At 40.6% G+C, this 20,327-nt stretch overlaps 1 protein-coding gene across 1 annotated transcript in view; it reads right to left on the bottom strand.

Moving 5' to 3' along the window:
- Positions 1–19,778, bottom strand: part of ERAP1 (endoplasmic reticulum aminopeptidase 1) — a 129,004-nt gene extending 109,226 nt beyond the window's left edge. The window contains exon 1 of the mRNA XM_060093175.1: positions 19,525–19,778. Within this exon, the coding sequence (XP_059949158.1) occupies positions 19,525–19,534 (10 nt within the window). The 5' untranslated portion in view covers positions 19,535–19,778. The remainder of the gene's footprint in view (positions 1–19,524) is intronic.
- Positions 19,779–20,327: the final 549 nt, after the last annotated feature.

Below are 20,327 nucleotides of genomic sequence, written 5' to 3' on the forward strand. Positions count from 1 at the left end.
CTCAACGTGAGGAAATAATAAGTGGCTTGACTGAATGAGACAAACTGAAAATTATTAGTAACGGCGGCAAAATTAGAAAAAACCTCAGAAGCCTTTCCTCCTTCCCCTCCTCATCCTCCCCTTTACCCCCCTCCCCCTCCCCCCTCCTCTGTATCCTCTCCTTTCCCTATCCCTGACCTTCCCGCTCTCCCTCCTCTAACACCAGAAGAAAAATCTCTTGAGTCCAAGGGAGAAAATGAAAGCAGCCCAAGGTAATAGCAGCTCCCTTTAAGGAGAAGCCCACAAGCAGAGGGGAACCCACTCTTACCTATACTCCTTGGACTAAGGCAGAACTTAACTAAGGATTTTCCAGATCCTTTATAGGATCATTTGGGGTTTACTAAAGAATTAGATCTTACAGTAAGAACTTATGAGCCTGGATAGTCAGACTTGTACCAGCTCGTACATTTACTAATCTCTGAAAGTAAATCAAAAGAATGGCTCAAAGAGTTAAATTAAAAGATGCCTATGGAAGATTTTCATAAACATGAGGCTGCAGACCACCAGAAATGTAGAGAAATTGCCCACAACTTATATCAGGCTAAACCAAAAGTCTTCCCAAAGAGAATGGATTGGCAAAAGTCTTTATTCATTGCCCTTTCCCTACGAGTAAACAATGAATTCAAATGGTAGAGGTTTCAATTTTTCCTATGCGAGTTTTTAAATTAGAGCCAGTAACTTTTCAGCTAGGAACTATCACAGGAAAACATGTGTTTCTTTTGGTGAAATATGCTCCAATTCATATGATAGGGTGAGTCCTTTTCGAGGTATATAATGCCCATATTGCTTTTTCACCTAAGGGTGAAATGATTTTAGGTTTAGAAGATGTAGGTACAGATCAGATTACTGAGAAATTGTTGGTTATGAAAACAAAAACTCAAACAGGTCAGGAGGAAATTAACAATTTACTATTATGAGTGCCTGAGTAATTATGGTCATCTTCCTCCCCAGATATTGGGAAAATAAAGACAGTCACTCCTAACTATCAATAACTCCAAGCTTCTATGCAATATTCGACAACCTCCACTTAAACCAGAGGCATTAAATGGAAAAAGACCTATTATTCAGGAATCCCTTGAGAAGGGACTTGTAATTTCTTGTACCAGTCCTTGCAATACCCCCATTTTACCAGTAAGAAAGTAAAATGGAAAAGACTGGAGATTTGTTTAGGATGTGAGCACTGTGAATAACATTGTGATCCCTTACGACTCTGTGGTTCTTAACCCTCACACCCTGCTCTCAGCCATTCCAGCAGCCACCTGTTGTTTTTCAGGTAATATGTTATTTAGTATTCCAGTGGAAGAAGAAAGCCAATAGCTCTTTGCCTTTATGTGGGAAGATGGTCAGTATACCTGGACGGTTATGCCCCAAGGCTATACTGAAAGCCCTACTTATTTTTCTCAAATACTTCAAGCTGATTTGGCTGATGTACACTTTACTAATGGCTCTGCTTTAATTCAATATGTAGATGATTTGCTTTTGTGTTCTGGAACTGAAGAGACTCCCAAAGAGATACCATCCATCTGTTACACCAATTAGCCTCTAAGGGAACTCAGGTTTCCAAAGACAAACTACAATTCTGTTAAGCAATTATGAAATATTTAGGTCATTTGATATCTATGGAAGAATAGTTAATTGATCCTGGTAGAATTAAGGGAATCCTAGCTTTCTCACTTCCCAAAACAAAGAAGCAACTGAGGAGATTTCTGGGTCTAACCAGATATTGTAGGAATTGGGTACCTACTTTTCCCCTTGTTGCCCAGCCTCTCTGTACATTACTTAAATCTGACCAAGCAGACCCACTGAATGGATGACAGAAGGAGAAAAGGCTGTAGACACTTTAAAACTCTGCATTGACTCAAGCTCCAGCATTAGGCCATCCTAATTATAAATTACCATTTTTTTTCTCTCTGGGCATGAAGGAAAAGGAAACACCCTGGGTGTACTAATTCAGAGGTACAGCAACCAGCATCGATCCACAGATTATTATAGTCAGCAGTTAGATTAGGTGGCAAATGGTCTCCCACCCTGTATGAGAACTATTTCAGTGACAGCTCTCTTATGCAAAGCTACTGAAGAATTTCTAATGGGTTTTCTTCTATTTATGTTCCTCACTCAGTTGAATCTCTTTTAAATTCTCACCTTACTCAGCACTATTCTGTGAGGCAACTGGCTTCTTATGAGGTATTGTGACTCTCTTCACCCAATATTATTTTTGCTCCATGTAATCACTGTAACCCTGAAACTTTGCTTCCAGCACCTCAAGATGATGACAACCATGACCACATTAGGCTAACTGCCTAACTTCTTACTCCTAGGACTGACTTAAAGGAATTACCATTGATAATACTGATTTAATTTGGTTTATGAATGGATCCTATTTAAAGGATGACAAGGGGCATTATCAAACTGGGTGCACAATAACCTTGATGGTATAAATAATTGAAAGTGGTATGAATAATTGAAAGTTCTTATTTACCAGACATCAGATGACTCAACAAGCTGAACAGGTTGTATTAATTAGGGCTTGTCAATTATCTAAGGATCAAATAGATATTTATAGTGACACTCACTAAGCTTTGGAGTGGCTCATGATTTTGGAATGCTATGGAAACAAAGAGGATTTCTCACCTCTTCTGTCCAGACCATAAAAAATGGGCAGATAGTTTTAAAACTATTAGACTCCATTCAATTTCCCAAACAGCTGTCTATCATTAAAATACCTGGACATTTCAAATCTTAATCAGTGGAAGCCAAAGGGAATCAGTCGGCTGATGCTGCAGCTAAACAAGTTGCTTTAAGCCTTGCCCCTGCCCAGTTTCGAGAATGCCCCCTACTTAAACATGATTCTGATGAAACTTAAGAAATTTCTTTTGCAGCCTCAAGAGGTGGCTTCAGAAACAGTAGGCTAACTGCTACTGGAAAGAATAATTCCAGTTTGGGGAATTCCTTCTGAGTGGCATAGCAACTAAGGAACCTGTTTTCCTGGACAGACTATTAAATCCATTTGTAAGATTTGGCTGATAATGCAGCATTTTCACTGTGTTTATCACCCTTAATCCTCAGGGTTGGTAGAAAGGACAAATAGTAGTACTAAAGCACAATTGGCTAAATTTTCAGAGGCTTTTAATCTTCCATGGCCAAAAGCTCTTCCCTTGGTACTCCTCAACCTTAGGTCTACCCCTTTTGATAAACATTAATTGCCTCCTTTTAAAATAATTAATGGGTGACCTATGCATTTAGATGAAGTTACGTATGAACCGGCACTTCTTTGAGGGGATATTTTATATTACTGTCAGGGATTCATCAAAGTGCTTAAAGAAAATGAGATATTAGCAACTGATTCCTTCCACAGTGAGCTCCCAGGAGACAAAGACCTTAAGGACCACAGGTTACAACCTAGAAATTTTATCTATTGGGATAAAACATCAAATAAAGGACTCTTTACAGCCATGTTGGAAGGGACCATAACAGGTATTACAAACAAATCCCTGTGCTGCAAAACTTAAAGGACTAAGCTCTTGGATTCACATTTCTCACCTAAAAAGGCCTCCTCTCATGACACCTGGCTGGGACTGTTCCTGACACCTGGCTTGGACTAAGACAGCTACCACCAAGCCAGGACAAGAAGAAGACAACAACAGTGGTAGACAGCTAACCTAAGAGTCCAGACCAGGCCTTTAAGACCTATCTTACTCTTTCAAATTGTGTTATTTACCAAATGTCTATCAAAATTGAAAGTTATTGATTTATTTCTAGCTGTGTTTTTGCCCGAGTGTTTCGGATGGAAAGAAAACTCTTTAGTAAAGTTATCACAAAGTATGGCTACCAGGGACAATCTAACTGATTGTTGGATTTTTATCAAATTTCTCATTCAATTCAAGGCTGATTTAGACCCCTTGTAATTCCTATCACTGATTTCAGATGTTCCTAATATTACCATTTACTTAGATTGGCTTCCCTCCGGCCTAACCTTTCAGGTCCAAATTCTCCAACATATTAATATGTCCATCCTTTCTTTGACACTATCCTAAGTCCTTAGAGACTGGACACAACTTACCCTAGGACCACTCTGTCCCTTACTTGATTAACAAACATCTTAAAGAGAAAAATACAAGTCACTTATGCCAGCAACTCTCTCACATCCAATATCCTAAAAATAGATTTTGGAAAGCTTGCAAAAAAAGTGACCCATGATTTAATCTGTTAACAAAACTTCCAGTTGATGAAGCTATCAATGAGAGCACTCTGAGAGGAATCATTTGTGCTCCCCCAGGTTTTGTCTCCATATGTGATATTGGAATTCACCCATCTTCCCAAGGATGGGCATATAAATATCTTAACAGCTAGCAGGTAGAAAGTTTATGCTTACTGGGATGTTATGTTACCCCACTGTGTATATACAAAGAGACAGATGGACCTCCGTTCTCTTCTCAATAAAGTCAAGAGATCCATCCATACTAGCAGGATACCAAGGTACCTGGTGGCAAAATCTTTGGGGAATATTAGTTCCTAGTGCAGGAGTATATGTAAACTGGGATAGGCACAGAAATCTACCAGCCACCATTGGTCAAATGGCTAAAGAGACTGCACAAAACATTGCAGCACAACAGACATCCCTAAATTCCTTAGCCCAAGTAGCATTAGGTAATAAAATCACCTTAGATTTTCTAATGGCCAAAAAAGGGAGTGTTTGTACTATTGCTCACATTGTTTGTTGCACTTATATCAATAACTCTGGAGAAGTTGAGATGCTCCTAGAAAAAAATTTTCCAAAATGCAAAATGGTTACAAGATGTAAGAAAGACTGACCTTTTAAATGATCTGTTTATTTTACTCCCTTCAGAACTAGGCAACATTTTCTGCTCTGCTTTAGAAATGATTATTATTTTCATAATAAGTATCATTATTCTTTTCCTAGCTATCAAGTTACACATGGCATGTATCACCGCTTGCTTCAAGTCTACTACCAAAAGCATTGGTGTACAATGATTGCACAGCAGACTGAGATGATTGACCAAGCACACAATCCACAAAATGCTTCCCTATCAACATATCCTTCTATGCTTGTTTACTACATTTGATTAATTTTACTCAATTCTAAAGTTCTATGATGAGGGAAACAATATCACAAAACTGAATGGCTCTTAATTTTAAAGCAGCTTTACAAGGGGTAATTTATGCTCTAATCCAAACTGAATGTTGCATTTTTGTATCAGATGAGCCCTCTAATATGGCTCACCTAATGACACATGAAAAATCAAATTTCTGTATTGAAGGATCCCCTTTCTAATCTATATGAAATCTCAGGTAAATAATTCAGTGCTGGCATTTATGGTTTAATCTCTGTTCATGACTTTATTATTGTTGTTGTTGGCTATACTGATTGTGTTCTACATTATTTACAGAGTAATAATCCCTGTGCTTTTCAATGTATGTTCAAAACTCCAACTAAAATAATAATGCTTAAACGATTTGAAACTATTGATCATATCTATAGTTCTATTTAAGATAATGGACACACACAATGCACATATAGGATAAAATTGGCATAAGTCCTACTGGACATCCTAGAATTGACAATCCAGTCCTTGCCAAGCATTCTACGAGTATAACCCCCAGAAAAAGAAAGAAAAAACTGGGCTGTTAAGTCGCAGCTTAGAGGAACATCATGGATTCAGCGCAGGTGAGAAACCACCGGGGCAGCAAGGGACCAAATGTTTGGTCACGTAACACTTTCTATTGAAAGATTTATGCTCCAAAGGGGGGGAATAATGAAGAAAAATCATAAATTTCTCTATGGCAGGACAATCAAACTAAGTCAGAATTGAAACACACATGCCCCCATTTGTGATGGGCCTTTTCAACACGCTATGTGCATCCACACTATATATTAACCAGACCTCCTTAAGGCAGGAAGATATAATCAATCTTGGAGAAAAATGGTCCCTTTTTCCTGATGCCAGAGTTGTTATTTTTAAGATTAATATTACTTTTTCATCCTGTACAGGGGTCGCACTGACCTAAAGGCTCAGTCTGTCTATGTATACCTGACCAAAACATCTCTGATGAACTTTATGTATAATGTTAACCTGTCAACATAATTCATAATTCTTTGTCCCAAAAATGTATACAACTGCATCTCTACCTTCTGACCAGTCGAAGCGTTCTCAGAGCTTATGAGAGTTTGTCTCCCAGGTTATAATCCTCAATTTGGCTTGAATAAAATTTTTTTTTCTTCTTACCTTGATTGTTAATTGAATTTTCATCGACACGCTCATCTAGTGCAAACCACTTATACGAAGAAGGCAACTTAGCAATCTCATCTTTTAGAGATGGGATTTTTTTTTTCCTATCACTTTACTCATTTTGTATCATTCCCCTTTTCAAATTCTCATCATCCTTTAAGGTCCAGTTTATATTCCCTCTTCTCCTCAAAGCCTTCTTTGACCCCAGGTATACTATAAATTCTATACATAAATCCCTAAGGGCAGAGGCATGGGGCTGGACAACACTGTATTTCTTACTGTATTCATCTCTACCTCCTTTCTCCAAATCCCAAAACTTAGTAAGCTTTCAAAAATGTTTCCTCAGCATATAAATGAAGAAATGAATGAAGGAAGGACTTCAAATATTTCAAGAGATTGAGAAGAAAATGTAATCCTGGCACACTTCTTGGTTCTGCTGGGAATGATATTTACATAATTACAATATATAATTGTACTTAGTGATTTTCAACCTTTAGAGCTGACCTATAAGGAAAAAAGCTGAATATTTAAATATGATTATATGACAGGTTATAAATATTATTTTAACACTGTAAAAGTGAAGATCTGCTTGGTAGAAGATGGGAGTGGAAGTGGGGAGAAGAGAAAGGGGGAAGAGAATACCCTCATGTGGGAAACAGTGGAGCTTTGTGGGTCTGGATTCAGCCTGCCTGGTTCCTCTCCCACCTTACTACCCTTGTGACCTGAGGCAAGTCATCCCTTACTTTTCTCATCGTAATTTAGGAATGATACCTGATAGAGTTGCTATAAGGGGTAAATAAGATAATCCATGTAAAATGCTTAGAACAGTGTCTGGCACATAGTAAATACCCAATAAATTTCAGTAATTATTATCTTATATATTCAAGCACAAAAAGATACTATCTAAAGTTGAGGGAATCAGAAAACAAGGTTTACATGTATTGCATAAGGATATAAAGGTAACAGAAGAACTAAAATAGAAGTAGTAAAAAAAACTTGGAGTAGGAGGGGAAATTGAGGAAAGTAGAAATGAACTAAATCTTCATATTTCAAACCAGGGAGTCAATAGACACCATTTTAAGATACAGTGGTCCAAAATGCTATTTAGAATTAGGGTAAAAACCATCAGAAAACAAAACAGAAAAGCTTACAACTGGTCGCTGCTGGGAAATGTGGCTTGAAGGAAGAAGGAGTAGGGAAAGCTTCCGCTGCTTTTCACTGTGACTTTTCTGCTACTTGATTTCTTATCATGTGCACATATTGTTGGGATTTTTTAAAAGGTGAAAGCATTCATACACATATTCACATTCACATGTACACAGACGCTTCAAACAGGGACAAGAACTGTTTCACTCTCTGGTTGTACCTAATATGGCACTTTGCCAAAACGTATACACAATAAATGTCTGTTAAATAAATAATGTTGCCACCCTCACCTGTATTTAAGTAAGGTTTGGTGGTTATTTGACACTGTTACCTTCCAAAGCAATATGATTGCCCTATTAATATGGTAACTAAGCTAAACATTATTTAACTTATGCCAAATATGTCAACCCATGTGTCTTTGTGTTTTCCCTTAGATTAGCAAATAAGTGCTTCCTTCTTCTCTCAAAGTAACACTCAGTGTTCTCAGCACTTCAAGGAAAATGAATGTACATTGAAAATATGTTTCTCAGTACAAAAAAGATGATAGTGGTAAGTTTCCGGGTTACTTTGCTACTTTTTGTATGCATAAAGTTGGTACAAATTGCATGGAAATTTTCTACCAAATGATAAACAGAAGTCATACTTCAGGGTTTAAGGTTATTTTTCACAAAATATAATTGTAAAGCAAAATGTTAAGTCAATCAATTATAAAAGAGACATATAAACCCTTGGAGGGATACAATGCATTGAAAAGGAATTCTGCTTTTGAGTCAACTGTATTATATCTGATTGTTTAGATTTGTGTCCCTTAAAGATACAAGTTCAGTAGTAACTTCCTTAGAATACTGGAAAGATTTAATAGATTGAACAAGGGAACAATACTATTCTTTTCAAAGTGACTTACTTACTTAGGTGTAGGTTAAAACTTTAAAAATTTTCTTATCAGAGGTCCAATTCATAGAACTATGTGTATGTTCAGTGATAATCTTATTGATAGATATATGGAAATCTAACCAAGTGATTTGAAGGACATTTGGGAACTGATCAGAGAACTAAAAACATTAACAACAAATCCACATGAGAGAAAACATATGTAAGCATTTCACACATGGAGAGCTTCAAGGACCAAGACAGAGCTGGGTAAGCAGCTGAGAAGCAAAATTATTTTTCCCCTTTCCTTCTAGTCACCTGCCTCTACTATTGATCCAGAAAAGATCCAGAGAAAAACAGGAGGTGAAAAAAATGAAGAGAAAGAACACAACATTATTGAAGGCAAAGGGGGGAGGAGGGGCAGGAAACTGTTCCCTCTTAACTTCCATTGACTTGTGTCCATTTAATCAACCTGTTTGCACAATTAAAAAAATTTTTTTTAATTAACACAAGAAGAAGAAAAAGGAGGGAAAAAAGTAAGTATTTTTTCTGTAGCAAATATTTTTAATACCAAAAAAACATATTTGGAGCTAAAAATAAAAAGTATATTTCCCTCTGGAAGAAAACAATCTTGGATTAAAGCTAAAATTTTATTTTAGTATTTCACCTTTTGTGCTCTCTCTTTCCAGAACTCTTTCTATGGTCTTTTAGTCAATAATTAACAGGTACAACTGGTGTGATGAGGGTGTGGTCCCTGAGATAATGCTGGGTTCTCTTGCCTTGAACTGATATGTAACCTCTTCAATCCTCCTTATATCTTCAAAAGGAGTGAAATTCTTATCTAAATAAAGGAAGAGGTCTCTGAATATTCTTGCAGACACAGGAAAACCACTCAAGATCTGCATCTTGTAAAAAATTTTCTAGGGGCTTCCCTGGTGGCGCAGTGGTTGAGAATCTGCCTGCCAATGCAGGAGACACGGGTTCGAGCTCTGGTCTGGGAAGATCCCACATGCCGCGGAGCAACTAAACCCGTGCGCCACAACTACTGAGCCTGCGTGTCTGGAGCCTGTGCTCCTCAACAAGAGAGGCTGCGATAGTGAGAGGCCCGCGCACCACGATGAAGAGTGGCCCCCGCTCACTGCAACTAGAGAAAGCCCTCACACAGAAACGAAGACCCAACACAGCCAAAAATAAATTAATTCATTAATTAAAAAGAAAAAAAAAATTTTCTATTTGAAAATTGTGATTAAAGCACCCAGCCAGGACAGGTTTGAAGGGAGGTACAATTCCTTCATTGCTAATGTCCCCACTGATATAAAGAAAACTATACTCCCAAAGCACAGTTATTCGAGTATCCAAATTATATTTAGTAGTAGACTTCTATAAGTTCTGATCCCTAGTCCTCAAATTCACAAATCAGAAATCCAAGCCTGTAAATCTGATTATTTTAGGTCTGGGTTGTACATTAGGTAAATGTGTCTAATTGCTTTTTGGATTGTGTTATTTACCACAGTATGTATGTTTGCATGAGGCGTTAGCAAGCACTATGAAAAATGATTCTCTGCAGTTACACTTGTCACCACTAGATGAAGCTACCACTGCTTTTACTCTCCTCTCAAGAGAATTTGTTGGTTAGCTACTAAATGACATTGATGTGGAATTTAAATTTAGGGTTACTCAAAAGCTCCTTTGCTCTGAGAGTAAGGTGACAGGTCTATTTTGTTAAGTTCAATAAAGTTCAGAGAGCTTAGTATTAAAGTGCACATAAATGGCTTTAACACTGTAACCCAAGACTTCTCTAGTTGATAATTTTTTATTTCAAAAGATAGACTCATCAATCTCTACTCTCCACTGACTACTTTTATACCAATTATTGGCTTCAGGGAGGTATAAACAAGTTACACTGGTGGAAAGAGAAAGCCTCTAATTCCTCTTAGATAAAATTGAGAATTAACTTAACATAATTTCAGAAGTATAAACATGAGCCCTCCCACTTTTACATAGTTTACAGATTAACTAGAGGGTAACAGGTAGATCAAGAATTTCCATAGGAGGGACCTTCAAGATGGCAGAGGAGTAAGATGTGGAGATCACCTTCCTCCCCGCAAATAGAGCTACATGTGGAACAACTCCTACAGAACACCAACTGAAAGCTGGCAAAAGACCTCAGACTTCCCAAAAGGCAAGAAACTCCCCATGTACTTGGGTAGGGCAAAAGGAAAAAGAAAAAGCAGAGACAAAAGGATAGGAATGGGACCTGCACCTCTGGGAGGGAGCTGTGAAAGAGGAAAAGTTTCCACACACTAGGAAGCCCCTTCACTGGCAGAGATGGGGGGTGGGTGTGGGGGAAGCTCTGGAGCCATGGAGGAGAATGATGCAGCAGGGGTGCAGAGGGCAAAGCAGAGAGATTCCCGCACAGAGGATCAGTGCCGACCAGCACTTGCCAGCCTGAGAGGGTTGTCTGCTCACCTGCCAGGGCAGGTGGGGACTGGAAGCTGAGGCTCTGGCCTCGGAGGTCAGATCCCAGGGAGAGGACTGGGGTTGACTGCATGAACGCAGCCTGAAGGGGGCTAGTGCGCCGCAGCTACCCGGGAGGGAGTCCAGGAAAAAGTCTGGACCTGCCTAAGAGGCAAGAGACCATTGTTTCGGGATGTGCGAGGAGAGGGGATTCAGAGCATCGCCTAAACGAGTCCCAGAGATGGGTGTGAGCTGCGGTCAACAGTGCAGACACCAGAGACGGGCATGAAACAGTAACGCTGCTGCTGCAGCCACCAAGAACCCTGTATGCAAGCACTGGTCACTATCCACAGGCCCCTGGGAGCCTGTGCAGCATGCCACTGCCAGGGTACCATGATCCAGGGACAAGTTCCCTGGGGAGAGCACACGGTGTGTCTCAGGCTGTTGCAACAACACGCCGGCCTCTTCCGCCGCAGGTTCGCCCCGCATTCCAATTGTGACTAGCATACCCCTCCGTCCCCACGGCCTGAATGAGCAAGAGTCCCCTAATCAGCTTTATCCCGGTCCTGCCTGGGCAGGAACAGATGCCTGAGGGCAACCTACACACAGAGGCTGGGCCAGGAGCTGTGAGAACAAAGAAGAGAAAGGGAAATTTCTCCACGCAGCCTTAGGAGCAGCGGGTTAAATCCCCACAATCAACTTGATGTACCCTGCATCTGTGGAATACATGAATAGAAAACCAATCATCCCAAATTTGAGAAGGTGGACTTTGGGAGCAACTGTAGACTTGGGTTTGCTAACTGCAACTGATTTGTTTCTGATTTTTATGTTTATCTTAGTTTAGTTTTTAGTGCTTGTTATCATTGCTTAATTTGTTTATTGGTTTGGTTGCTCTCTTCTATTATTATTATTTTATTTTAATAATTTTTTTAATGTATTAATTTAAAAACTTTTAATTCTTTCCTTTTTTATCCCTTTTCTTCTGAGCTGTGTGGCTCACAGGGTCTTGGTGCCCCAACCTGGTATCAGGCCTGAGTTCAGGACATTGGTGCACCAGAGACCTCCCAGCCCCATGTAATATCAATCAGTGAGAGCTCTCCAAGAGTTCTCTGTCTCAGCACTAAGACCCAGCTCCACCCAACAGCCAGCAAGCTCCAGTGCTGGACGCCTCATGCCAAACAACTAGCAAGACAGGAACACAACCCCACCCATTAGCAGAGAGGCTGCCTAAAATCATACTAAGTTCACAGACATCCCAGAACACAGCACCAGATGTGGCCCTGCCCATCAGAAAGACAAGATCCAGCCCCACCAACCTGAGCACAGGCACCAGTCTCCTCCACCAGGCAGCCTACTGAACAAGCCACTGAACCAACCTCACCCACTGGGGGCAGAACCAAAAACAACGTGAACTACGAACCAGCAGCCTGCGAAAAGGAGACCCCAAACACGGTAAGATAAGCAAAATGAGAAGACAGAAAAATATGCAGCAGATGAAGGAGCAAGATAAAAACCCACCAGACCTAACAAATGAGGAGGAAATAGGCAGTCTACCTGAAAAAGAATTCAGAGTAATGATAGTAAAGACGATCCAAAATCTTGGAAATAGAATGGAGAAAATACAAGAAACCATTTAAAAGGACCTAGAAGAACTAAAGAGCAAACAAACAATGATGAACAACACATTAAATGAAATTAAAGGTTCTCTAGAAGGAATCAATAGCAAAATAACTGAGGCAGAAGAATGGATAAATGACCTGGAAGATAAAATAGGGGAAATAACTACTACAGAGGAGAATAAAGAAAAAAGAATGAAAAGAACTGAGGACAGTCTCAAAGACTTCTGGGACAACATTAAATGCACCAACATTCGAATTACAGGCATCTCAGAAGAGGAAGAGAAAAAGAAAGGGTCTGAGAAAATATTTGAAGAGATTATAGTTGAAAGCCTCCTTAACATGGGAAAGGAAATAGTCAATCAAGTCCAGGAAGGGCAGAGAGTCCCATACAGGATAAATCCAAGGAGAAACATGCCAAGACACATATTAATCAAACTATCAGAAATTAAATACAAAGAAAAACATATTAAAAGCAGCAAGGGAAGAACAACAAATAACATACAAGGGAATCCTCATAAGGTTAACAGCTTATATTTCACCAGACACTCTGCAAGCCAGAAGGGAGTGGCAGGACATATTTAAAGTGATGAAAAGGAAAAACCTACAACCAAGATTACTCTACCAACAAAGATATCATTCAGATTCAACAGAGAAATTAAAACCTTTACAGACAAGCAAAAGTTAAGAGAATACAGCACCACCAAACCAGTTTTACAACAAATGTTAAGGGAACTTCTCTAGGCAGGAAACACAAGAGAAGGAAAAGACCTACAAAAACAAACCCAAAACAATTAAGAAAATGGTAACAGGAACATACATATCAATAATCCCCTTAAATGTAAATGGATTAAATGCTCCAACCAAAAGATATAGACTGGCTGAATGGATACAAAAACAAGACCCATATATATGCGGTCTACAAGAGACCCACTTCAGACCTAGGGACACATACAGACTGAAAGTGAGGGGATGGAAAAAGATATTCCATGCAAATGGAAATCAAAAGAAAGCTGGAGTAGCCATTCTCATATCAGACAAAATAGACTTTAAAATAAAGACTATTACAAGAGGCAAAGAAGGACACTACACAATGATCAAGGGATCAATCCAAGAAGAAGATATAACAATTATAAATATTTATGCACCCAACATAGGAGCACCTCAATACATAAGGCAAATGCTAACAGCCATAAAAGGGGAAATCGACAGTAACACAATCATAGTAGGGGACTTTAACATCCCACATTCACCAATGGACAGATCATCCAAAATGAAAATAAATAAGGAAACCCAAGCTTTAAATGATACATTAAACAAGGTGGACTTAATTGATATTTATAGGACATTCCATCCAAAAACAACAGAAGACATTTTCTTCTCAAGTGCTCATGGAACATTCTCCAGGATAGACCATATCTTGGGTCACAATGAAGCCTTGGTAAAATTAAGAAAATTGAAATTGTGTCAAGTATCTTTTCTGACCATAACGCTATGAAACTAGATACCTATTACAGGAAAAAAGCTGTAAAAAATACAAACACATGGAGGCTAAACAATACACTACTAAATAACCAAGAGATCACTGAAGAAATCAAAAAATACCTAGAAAAAATGACAATGAAAACATGATGACCCAAAACCTATGGGATACAGCAAAAGCAGTTCTAAGAGGGAAGATTACAGCAATACAATCCTACCTCAAGAAACAGGAAACATCTCAAATAACCTAATCTTACAGCTAAAGCAATTACAGAAAGAAGAACAAAAAAACCCCAAGGTAAGCAGAAGCAAAGAAATCATAAACATCAGTTCAAAAATACATGAAAAAGAAATGGAGGAAACAATTACAAAGATCAATGAAACTTAAAGGTGGTTCTTTGAGAAGATAAACAAAATTGATAAACCATTAGCCAGACTCATCAAGAAAAAAAGGGAGAAGACTCAAATCAACAGAATTAGAAATGGAAGAGGAAAAGTAACAACTGACCCTGCAGAAATACAAAGGATCATGAGAGATTACTACAAGTGACTATATGCCAGTAAGATGGACAACCTGGAAGAAATGGACAAATTCTTAGGAAAGCACAACCTTCCGAGACTGAACAAGGAGGAAAGAGAAAATATAAACAGACCAATCACAAGCACTGACATTGAAACTGTGATTTAAAATCTCCCAACAAACAAAAGCCCAGGACTAGGTGGCTTCACAGGCAAATTCTATCAAACATTTAGAGAAGAGCTAACATCTGTCCTTCTCAAACCCTTCCAAAATACTGCAGAGAAAAAAACAGTCCCAAACTCATTTTACGAGGCCACCATCACCTTGATACCAAAACCAGACAAAGATGTCACAAAGAAAGAAAACTACAGGCCAATATCACTGATGAACATAGATGAAAAAATCCTCAATAAAATACTAGCAAACAAAAACCAACAGCACATTAAGGATCATACCCCATGATCAAGTGGGGTTTATCCCAGGAACGCAAGGATTCTTCAATATACGTAAATCAATCAATGTGATACACCATATTAACAAATTCAACAATAAAAACCGTACGATCATCTCAGTAGATGCAGAAAAAGCTTCTGACAAAATTCAACACATATTTATGATAAAAACTCTCCAGAAAGTAGGCATAGAGGGAACCTACTTCAACATAATAAAGGCCATATATGACAAACCCACAGCCAACATTGTTCTCAATGGTGAAACACTGAAACCACTTCCTCTAAGATCAGGAACAAGTCAAGGTTGCTCACTCTTACCACTATTATTCAACACAGTTTTGGAAGTTTTAGCCACAGGAATCAGAAAAGAAAAAGAAATAAAAGAATCCAAATCGGAAAAAAAGAAGTAAAGCTGTCACTGTTTGCAGATGGCATGTTACTATTCAGAATCCTAAAGATGCTACCAGAAAACTACTACAGCTAGTCAATGAATCTGGTAAAGTAGCAGGAAACAAAATTAATGCACAGAAATCTCTTGCATTCCTACACACTAATGATGAAAAATCTGAAAGACAAATTGAGGAAACACTCCAATTTACCACTGCAACAAAAAGAATAAAATACCTAGAAATAAGCCTACCTAAGGAGAGAGCAAACCTGTATGCAGAAAACTGTAAGACACTGAAGAAAGAAATTAAAGATGATACAAACAGATGGAGAGATATACCATGTTCTTGTATTGGAAGAATGAACATTGCAAAAATGACTATACTACCCAAAGCAATCTATAGATTCAATGCAATCCCTATCAAACTACCAACAGCATTTTTCACAGAACTAGAACAAACAATTTCACAATTTTTTTTTTTTTTTTTTTTTGCGGTACGTGGGCCTCTCACTGCTGTGGCCTCTCCCGTTGCGGAGCACAGGCTCCAGACGCGCAGGCTCAGTGGCCATGTCTCACGGGCCCAGCCGCTCCACAGCATGTGGGATCTTCCCGGACCGGGGCACGAACCCGTGTCCCCTGCATCGGCAGGCGGACTCTCAACCACTGCGCCACCAGGGAAGCCCCACAATTTTTATAGAAACACAAAAGATCCAGAAAAGCCAAAGCAATCTTGAGAAAGAAAAATGGAGCTGGAGGAATCAGGCTCCCTGACTTCAGACTATACTACAAACCTATAGAAATCAAGACAATATGGTACTGGCACCAAAACAGAAATATAGATCAATGTAAGAGGACAGACAGCCCAGAGATAAACCCAAGCACATATGGTCACCTTATCTTTGATAAAGGAGGCACAAATATACAATGGAGAAAAGACAGCCTCTTCAGTAAGTGGTGCTGGATAAACTGGATAGCTACATGTAAAAGAATGAAATTAGAACACTCCCTAACACCATACACAAAAATAAACTCAAAATGGATAGAAGACCTAAATGTAATGCCAGACACTATAAAATTCTTAGAGGAAAACATAGGCAGAACACTCTATGACAGAAATCACAGAAAGGTCGTTTTTGACCCACTTCCTAGAGAAATGGAAATAAAAACAAAAATAAACAAATGGGACCTAATGAAACTTAAAAGCTTTTGTACAGCAAGGGAAACCATAAATAAGATGAAAAGACAACCCTCAGAATGGGAGAAAATATTTGCAAACGAATCAATGGACAAAGGATTAATCTCCAAAATATATAAACAGCTCCTGCAGCTCAATATTAAAGAAACAAACAACCCAATCCAAAAATGGGCAGAAGACCTAAATAGACATTTCTCCAAAGAAGATATACAGATTGCCAACAAACACATGAAAAGGATGCTCAACATCACTAATCATTAGAGAAATGCAAATCAAAACTATAATGAGATATCATCTCACACCATTCAGAATGGCCATCATCCAAAAATCTACAAACAAAAAATGCTGGAGAGGGTGTGGAGAAAATGGAAGCCTCTTGCACTGTTGGTGGGAATGTAAATTGATAAAGCAACTATGGAGAACAGTATGGAGGTTCCTTAAAAAACTAAAAATAGAACTACCATACGACCCAGCAATCCCACTACTGGGCATATACCCTGAGAAAACTATAATTCAAAAAGAGTCATGTACCACAATGTTCACTGCAGCTCTATTTACAATAGCCAGGACATGGAAGCAACCTAAGTGTCCACAGACAGATGAATGGATAAAGAAGATGTGGCACGTATATACAATGGAATGTTACTCAGCCATAAAAGGAAATGAAACTGAGTTATTTGTAGTGAGGTGGATGGACCTAGAGTCTGTCATACAGAGTGAAGTAAGTCAGAAAGAGAAAAACAAATACCATATGCTAACACATATATATGGAATGTTAAAAAAAAAAAAGAAAGAGAGAAAGAAAGGTTCTGAAGAACCTAGGAGCAGGACAGGAATAAAGGTGTAGTCATAGAGAATGGACCTGAGGATACCAGGAGGCGGAAGGGAAAGCTTGCACGAAGTGAGAGTTGCATTGACGTGTATACACTACCAAGTGTAAAATAGATAGCTAGTGGGAAGCAGCTGCATCGCACAGGGAGATCAGCCTGGTGCTTTGTGACCACCTAGAGGGGTAGGATAGGGAGGGTGGGAGGGAGACGCAAGTGGGAGGGGATATGGGGATACATGTATAGGTATAGCTGATTCACTTTGTTATACAGCAGAGACAAACACAACATTGTAAAGCAATTATACTCCAATAAAGATGTTAAAAAAAAAAAGAGGGGCTTCCCTGGTGACACAGTGGTTGGGAGTCCGCCTGCCAATGCAGGGGACACGGGTTCGTGCCCCCGTCTGGGAGGATCCCACATGCCGCAGAGCGGCTGGGCCTGTGAGCCATCTGAGTCTTGGACTCAGATTTTGTCTCCCTTGGTTCTGTGAGGCTATCAAAAGCTTAGCTCAGGGCTTCCCTGGTGGCGCAGTGGTTGAGAGTCCGCCTGCCGATTCAGGGGACACAGGTTCGTGCCCCCATCCGGGAAGATCCCAGATGCCGCGGAGCGGCTGGGCCCGTGAGCCATGTCTGCTCAGCCTGCGCGGCCGGAGCCTGTGCTCCACAACGGGAGAGAGGCCACAACAGTGAGAGGCCCGTGTACCGAAAAAAAAAAAAAGAATTTCCATAAAAGAAAGTTGCAGGAGCAGCAATCCAGCTGGAAGAAGGACAAGGGGCAGGGTATTTGTAGTTAAAATTGCATATAAAGAACATGGTTAGATGATTCTCTGGATAGTTCAGGGAGAGAGCTGAAGGAGGCGATGAGTGTTGAGTTAGGAAAGATTAGACGTGAGTGGGAGGAAAACTATTTAATGTTCCGACCATTAATTTTGTGGAGCTACTGCATAGTGATCAGACATATTGTGAGACTGAAACAGTTTTGGTAAATGAGGATGGTGACCTGGCAAAAGTTCTAGTAAGACCCTTTCTGAGGCTTAGGTAAGTCTATGGGGAGGGGCCAGGGCAGGGGGAGGGTGTTTCCATTTGCAATAATGGCTGGCTATGTAACTGGACCAACCTCCCTCTACTCAAGACAACAATAAACGCTGACAAAATATGAAAACATCTTAAAGCATCAAAGACAGAATTATCAAGCCAAGACTCAAGGGAGAACGGAAATCCAAGAGGTATTTAAGGATGCTCTTTTGCACCTGGGGTGTATGCAGGTTTGGAAAAAGAAACCGAGGAGCTGAGCTAAGCTTTTTTTTTTTTTTTTTGCGGTACGCAGGCCTCTCACTGCTGTGGCCTCCCCCGTTGCGGAGCACAGGCTCCGGACGCGCAGGCTCAGCAGCCATGGCTCACGGGCCCAGCCGCTCTGCGGCATGTGGGATCTTCCCGGACGGGGGCACGAACCCGTGTCCCCTGAATCGGCAGGCGGACTCTCAACCACTGCGCCACCAGGGAAGCCCTGAGCTAAGCTTTTGATAGCCTCACAGAACCAAGGGAAACAAAATCTGAGTCCAAGACCTGCTGAGCATAAAGAGAAAGAGAAAAGTAGTCCCTGACATCCGAGAGATGAACTGGCACTCACAGCAGCCTTGGTGTTCTCCTGTCAAACATAAATAATTTCATGGAACATCACCATCAGCCAAGAACACTCTTGAGACTATGATGGATGAAGACAAAAACAAGCTGACTCCACAATCATGTTTGAACACAGGCAAAACATGAACACTGTCATAGCCACAAAAATGACAAAACACCTTCATATCCTGACTGATATGAGTGACAGCTGTTTCTTTACCAGTTACAGCCTTAGGCTTGGTCTGCTCTTCTCTCCTTATTAAGATGCTTAATCATAGAATTACCCCCCTTCCTGAGAACATCTAAACCAAAACAAAGCCCTGCTTCGACAGCCCTCCCACATCCCGTAAGTCGTTCCTAACACCTGAGGGGCCCCATGGTTCCCCACCATGTATATTATCCTTTGCTGCAATGAGTAAAAAAAAAAAAAAAAAAACCCAACTTATTAAAAAAACACTAATCATTTTTTTACATAGTTGGGCAGGGGATTTTTTTTATTACTCTAATATTTTTGAGCTTTGTGCTGGGACACAGTTACCTGGAAACAATTTGATCCTTTTGGATCTTGCCTTAAGATTTGCTCAATGGGACTGAAGCAGTACTTTATCTAGGGCTAATTGCTCTCAACTACTGAGGCAAGACACCTCTGGGTACTCGACCTGTGGGCATCTTGAGGTTCTCCAAGCTGACCGGCGGACGCAGGTCCTTCCACTTCCACGAGCTCTGTGTGCGCGCTGTTCGCCAAGACCTCTAATCTTTTCCAGTGGTTCAGTCTCTGGCTCCGGTATTTTCTGCACATGCATGTGCTGCTCAGTGATCAGCTGAATACTCAAAGGGAGCCCTCAGCAGAGCTCCAAAGTGTCCTTTCTCTCTCTCTCTCTCTCTCCCCGCTTTCTCTCTCTCTCTTCCCGCTTTTTCTCTCTCCCTCTCTCTCTCTCCCCGCTTTCTCTCTCTCTGTCTCCCCGCTCTCTCTCTCTCTCCCCCTCTCCCTCTCCCCACTTTCTCTCTCCCTCCCCCCCGCTTTCTCTCTCTCCCTCCCCCCCGCTTTCTCTCTCTCCCTCCCCCTGCTTTCTCTCTCTCCCTCTCTCTCTCTCCCCCCCCGCTTTCTCTCTCTGTCTCCCTGCTCTCTCTCCCCCTCTCCCTCTCCCCACTTTCTCTCTCTCCCCCCCCCGCTTTCTCTCTCTCTCCCCCTCTCCCTCTCCCCACTTTCTCTCTCCCCCCCGCTTTCTCTCTCTCCCCGCTTTCTCTCTCTCTCCCCCTCTCCCTCTCCCCACTTTCTCTCTCTCCCCCCGCTTTCTCTCTCCCTCTCTCTCTCCCCGCTTTCTCTCTCTCCCCGCTTTCTCTCTCTCTCCCCCTCTCCCGCTTTCTCTCTCTCCCCCTCTCCCGCTTTCTCTCTCTCCCCGCTTTCTCTCTCTCTCCCCCTCTCCCGCTTTCTCTCTCCCCGCTTTCTCTCTCTCCCCCT

The sequence above is a fragment of the Mesoplodon densirostris genome, chromosome 3, assembly GCF_025265405.1.
Source record: "Mesoplodon densirostris isolate mMesDen1 chromosome 3, mMesDen1 primary haplotype, whole genome shotgun sequence".
Taxonomy (NCBI): domain Eukaryota; kingdom Metazoa; phylum Chordata; class Mammalia; order Artiodactyla; family Ziphiidae; genus Mesoplodon; species Mesoplodon densirostris.